Source organism: Mustela erminea, chromosome 6 (genome assembly GCF_009829155.1).
Source record: "Mustela erminea isolate mMusErm1 chromosome 6, mMusErm1.Pri, whole genome shotgun sequence".
In the NCBI taxonomy this organism is placed as follows: Eukaryota; Metazoa; Chordata; class Mammalia; order Carnivora; family Mustelidae; genus Mustela; species Mustela erminea.
Window position 1 is genome coordinate 48,657,726 of NC_045619.1, and position 5,701 is coordinate 48,663,426.

The 5,701-nt window shown below is 36.9% G+C and overlaps 1 protein-coding gene across 1 annotated transcript; it reads left to right on the forward strand.

The window, feature by feature from the left end:
- The first annotated feature begins 354 nt into the window (after nucleotides 1–354).
- On the forward strand, nucleotides 355–5,381 carry IFNG (interferon gamma). Its single transcript, XM_032347110.1, has 4 exons — nucleotides 355–572; nucleotides 1,752–1,820; nucleotides 1,916–2,098; nucleotides 4,660–5,381. Exons 1-4 carry the CDS (start codon nucleotides 459–461, stop codon nucleotides 4,792–4,794), a joined length of 501 nt encoding a protein of 166 aa, XP_032203001.1. The 5' UTR covers nucleotides 355–458; the 3' UTR covers nucleotides 4,795–5,381.
- The last annotated feature ends 320 nt before the right edge of the window (nucleotides 5,382–5,701 follow it).

Genomic DNA, 5,701 nt, shown 5'->3' on the forward strand with positions numbered 1-5,701 from the left:
TGTGCTCTGTGGACAACAACTCAACAATTTACAAGGGCAAAGGAATAGAGATGCAAAAAAGTTTCCAATCCATGAATGGTGTGAAGTAAAAGTTCTTTCAAAGGATCCCACAAGAATGGCACAGGTGGGCATAACGGGTCTGCCTCATCGTCAAAAGACCCAAGGAGTTGAAAGGAAACTCTAACTACAACACCAAAATGCCACAAAACCATAGTTATTAATACAAACTAGCATCTCCGCCTATCTGTCACCATCTCATCTAAAAAAAACTTGTGAAAATACGTAATCCTGAGGACTTCAACTAGGTATAAATACCAGCAGCAGAAGGAGATGCAGTACAGTTTTCTGATTGTCTGTAGGTCAGCTATTAGAAACGAAAGATCAGCTCAGTCTTTCAGACCTGATCAACTTAAACTGGGAGCTACTGATTTCAACTACTTCAGCCTAACTACGAAACAATGAATTATACAAACTATATCTTAGCTTTTCAGCTTTGCGTGATTTTCTGTTCTTCTGGCTATTACTGTCAGGCCATGTTTTTTAAAGAAATAGAAGACCTAAAGGAATATTTTGTAAGTATGATCTTTTAATAACACTTGCTGGTGTTGAAATGACTGAATGTTGACTGGGAGTTGTCTCTATGATACGCTGATATCTCTAGGCCATAGTCATCTTGAGAAGACTTGGTGTTATTTTGACTGTTTACTATGCATATTTTTAACTAAATGATCTAGATACTGCTTTTACCCTCTGCTCAATGTGCTATAGAGACATAGGGGCTTTTGCTAATCTCCCAAAAGATGGGAATAATACAGATATAAAGCACAATGTTGATAATTTTGTGGTGAGAATTCAATTGTGATGTCAAGTAATATGCATATTGAAACAATGACTAGCTATTAATTTCTGACTTCTTAGAATACTATGGGGGTGACTATAAAAGGTCAAGATTAGCATTAAACATGGTAATCTGAATTGATCAATTAAACAATATGAGATCCTTCAAGTATTGGCTTAAAAATATTATAGGTGTTTCTCTCCAAATGATGGTTTCAAAGTTATACTGCCCTATGTTATCTATGGATTATACTTGAACTCAGTCACTTGCTGAAATTTTGTAGGAGTTATAATCTGGCCTATATTAAAATTTTAGTTTGTTTGTTTTGTTTTATGAGCTTTTAAAAATGTTATTTGTGGTTAATTAAAATCATTTTTGCATTTTAAATATTTTATGACTTGTCCAAAATGTAGCTATTATAATTAGAGCTATTATATTCAAGCATTCTCAAGCTTTTTTATTCTTACATCATCTAAACAATTTCACACACACACACACACACACACACACACACACACATATACACTTGGAATTATCTTTTAAAGCTGGTAATACCGTATAGGAGGGCATCAGTAGATGTTATGGAGACCAGTACCATAGGGGGGCAGTATTTTATAATGAGATGATTTTGCCAATTTTTTTTCTTTTTTAACTAGGCTTGAAAATACTTTCCTTACTATAGTTACTTGGGACAATTGAAGTATCACTGGCCTTGTTGAGTTCATTTGTAATATTGAAATTCAAGGGTTATACTAGAAAATAAGAAGATAAAATGGCGTGATAGTATTTGGCTATATCCAACATACCAGCTTTACTAAATACGGTTGAAAAGAAAATCAGTGGATATTGTCAGCAATAAAGTCTGAAGTAAATTTTTAGGGATTGTAAACCATTTTTCTTTCTTCTTTTTTAGAATGCAAGTAATCCAGATGTAGCAGATGGTGGGCCTCTTTTCTTAGATATTTTGAAGAACTGGAGAGAGGTAAACTGAGTATTTCCATTTTGCTGCTTTCCCTGTTGCTTATTTTCTGAGACATAAATTCATAGCAACCTTTCTTTGTGCTCTTTTCTTCCAAGGAGAGTGACAAAAAAATCATTCAAAGCCAAATTGTCTCCTTCTACTTGAAACTGTTTGAAAACTTCAAAGATAACCAGATCATTCAAAAGAGCATGGATACCATCAAGGAAGACATGCTTGTCAGGTTCTTCAATAACAGCAGCAGTAAGCTGGAGGACTTCCTTAAGCTGATTCGAATTCCTGTGAGTTGATCTTAATTCTTTCTTTGATTTCATTGCAGAGGCTCTTGCAAAACACAGAATTTCCAGAAAGTAGATTAGCTACTGGGTATAGTTGTTAAAACTGTGAAGTGAACCCATGGCCAGAACTCCTCCTTAGTAATTGCATTTATGCTTGTGGGTGACTTTGCCAAGTCAATATGGAAATAATTTAATTTTGTGAGTTGGGGGGAAATGCTGGCATTGTGTCTGTTGTGCAGAGACAGGTGAATGGACAAATCCTGTGAGGAGGAAGTAGTGAAGGAGCCAAGGGGAGTACTGAGAAGAACTTCTCTCATTGCTCCTTCTTTGTGTGATGGGAAGTCCTGCTTAGGCTGGGAGACTGCAGGTCTTAATTGAAAGGGCGGGGGTGGGGAGGTGGATGGAGAGGATTTGTGTCCTCCTCCCACGTTGGTCACCAAGGAACCTTGTGACCCCAGATGATTCACAGGCTTGGCTAGGGCTCACTTTCCTCACCCTGAAAAGAGGCTTTGGGGTTCACTGTGATTTCTCAGTTCTCCTTTGCTCTAAAACTGTACCATGCCATGGATAGAAAAAGAAAATGAGATAGCAAAAAACTCTGGTCTCTGAAAAGGCACTAAGCACATTCTCTTGCCAGGCTCTGGTCAGCCTCTCATGTACAGCCCAAGTAGCAGAGGGAGTGTTTATTTTTTGAGAAGAAAATAGAATTTATACCTTATGAAGAAATTGTTTTATCAACTTTTGTATACTTAGCTATCTTAGCTGGAGAGATCCTTAGCTTGTCAGGCCTTATCTCATGAAACTGCCTTGAGTCTTTAAAGTTATGGCTTTCAGAAGCTGAGAGATAACTTGGGAGCATAAAGATAAATCACAGTTTCCAAAATTTTATCAGGAGACAAAGGCCACTAGATTCTTTTGGGTTTGGCTTTGATGTACAAAATTTGAATGAGAAAGGGCAGGGTCTTGTCATGACTTGTCCTCTCAGGATGTGTGGCAGCTGTCATTCTTCCTTGACCTGTCTCTTACCCCTCTAGATCAGATACAGGCTTGTTCTTTAGGATTTCTCTAGTCTCGAGTATGTTAGATGGTACAGAAGTGGTTTGGAAAATTATTAAGATCATTACCATTTTCCACTGATAGTGTTTTCCAATGGTCAGTGGATCCCCTCTGACCCCAGGCTGGAGACTGAAAAAGCACTTGTTCCTAACCCAGGGCTGTCCTTTGCTTGTTGTTCAGTCCTAGATGAGTCTCTTGGTTTCTTGGTGATACTCGGAACACTGGAAAGTAAAACTTATCACTGGAAAACACAGCTGGTAGAAACTTTTTCCTACTCTGTTGTAACGGGGCCTCGAAAAAAATCTGTGGGTCCCATCCTTCTGGAAGCTCCAAGCCTCATGCTTCATAATGGGCAATTTGAATGAGCTCTCAACCACTGTCTCCTTTGGCTGAGTTGCTAGTATTTAAGAATGTTATACTTTTTAATAATTAGTCCTGAAGCCTAGAATCCGTCTAATTATTCTCAGAAGTGTGGCAAGGTGATCACAGTGTTTCCAGTATTAGAAAGAAACGCAGTGGCAGAGCCAAGATGAAAGTAAATGGTCCCCATTTTAATAAACGTGAACTCACCTAAATGGCCCTGCAGGTTAGAGTGAGGAAACAGTTGAATTTGCTTGGATAGAAAGATGCAGTGAAATTTGCTGCAATCCCTAATTTTAAAAGTTTGTGCTAGTAGTTGCTTATTGCCATATGAATATGCTTAGTGTTTATTTTTAATCCCGTTGTAGAAATGATGAAACTGACCAAATTGGGGGGAAATGAAAAATTATAGTATTCATCTGTCTTAGACTTGGTGTTTACAAAGTGCTGAACCTATACTGGTGGTTCTCAAACTTTGGTGTGTAACAGAATCACCTGGGGAGCTTAATAACCACACAACTGCATAGGTCTTCTCTGACTTCATGCATCTGGGTCTCTGCGTTCTTCATTAGGCCTCCAGGTTATTCTGCAACACACTAAAAGTGTACAAGTGTACCAAAAAAGTACAAAAGTACAAAAAGTGCAAAAAAGTACAAAAGTACACACTAAAAGTGTACAAGTGTACAAAAAAAGTACAAAAGTACAAAAAAAGTACAAGGTGGATCGAATTGGTAGGGAGCCTAGAGATGATTGAAATAATCTCCTCATTGTTTGGATGAGAAAACAGAAGTTCAGAGAGGTCAAGTGACTGGTTTAAAGTCAGAGTTAATACACACAGTATTCAAACCCACATTTTTTGTCACTCCACTTCACTCCACTAAGGCTGTTTTCACTACATAATTCTGAGAATTCCATGGCAGTAAGTTTGAGGATATATCATGTATCCCATCATATTACAGCATAGCTGGCAAATTATTTATAATTTTCATCTTACTAAGTGAAGAAACCACCATTGTGTATCAAGATAATATATTGTCAGTGAAAATCATTTGTTTTGAAGGAATAATTCTATTTTCATGATATTAACAGCATAATATCCTGATGGCTTGTATGTCTGGAATTAATTTTGCTGCTTTCTTCCCCAATAGGTGAATGATCTGCAGGTCCAGCGCAAAGCGATAAATGAACTCATCAAAGTGATGAATGATCTCTCACCAAGATCTAACCTAAGGAAGCGGAAAAGGAGTCACAGTGTGTTTCCCGGCCGCAGAGCATCAAAATAATTGTCATCCTGTCTGCAATATTTGAATTTTTATATCTAAATCTATTTATTAATATTTAATATTTTACATTATTTATATGAAGAATATATTTTTAGACTCATAAGTCAAAGTATTTATAATAGCAACTTTTATGTAATGAAAATGACTATTAATATATGTATTATTTATAATTCCTTTATCCTGTGACTATTTCACTCAACCTCCTCCCTTCTTTTTTCTGACCAACTAGGCAAGACTGTGATTTCAAGACATAATCTCAGGAACCAACTAGGCAGCTGACTTAAGTAAGACCCTGTGGGTTATGCATTTATTTCACTTGATACCATGAGCACTTATAAATGAAACGATGCATTTCAGTCACTGCCTACCCGGGAACATGTCTGTATTATGAGCCACTGCTCTAATGGCATGTCAGGTGACACTTGAATGTGTCAGGTGATACGATTTGTCTCCTGATTAAGAATATTGCTTTTCTTCTCATGCCTGGTGCTTCAGAATACCACTGACAACTATGACTGTACCCAAATGGAAAGTAATTAATTTGTTTAGTTTATCAATATTTAATATATATTAATAAAGTATAATTTCATAATGATTTGTGCTGTGTCAGACTTTTTCTAAGTGAGGACTGGGGTAAATGAACTACACGCTAATGACTTAGTAGGAAGAAAGTCATTTTTTAGCTGTGGAAATCTTAGAATTGAATGAAGCCCCAAATGTGCTACTTTTCTCCACTGGGAATTTCTTGGCTTCCTTTGCACCATCTGACAGCTGTTTTAGTTCTCTTCCAAAATATAAATTTAATCATGCTACCATTTACTTCAGAGATTCTGCCATAGAAAGTAGTCCAAATTGTTTAGCTTGGCATGCAAAGATTTTTTTCTGTCACTTCCTCAAATCCCTATTG

Bases quoted from the DNA above. Each gene is read 5' to 3' on its own strand.
- IFNG (XM_032347110.1), top strand. From the start codon at position 459: ATGAATTATACAAACTATATCTTAGCTTTTCAGCTTTGCGTGATTTTC. The intron at 573-1,751 runs GTAAGTATGATC...CTTCTTTTTTAG, and splicing joins AAGACCTAAAGGAATATTTT to AATGCAAGTAATCCAGATGT. The intron at 1,821-1,915 runs GTAAACTGAGTA...TTTTCTTCCAAG, and splicing joins TTTTGAAGAACTGGAGAGAG to GAGAGTGACAAAAAAATCAT.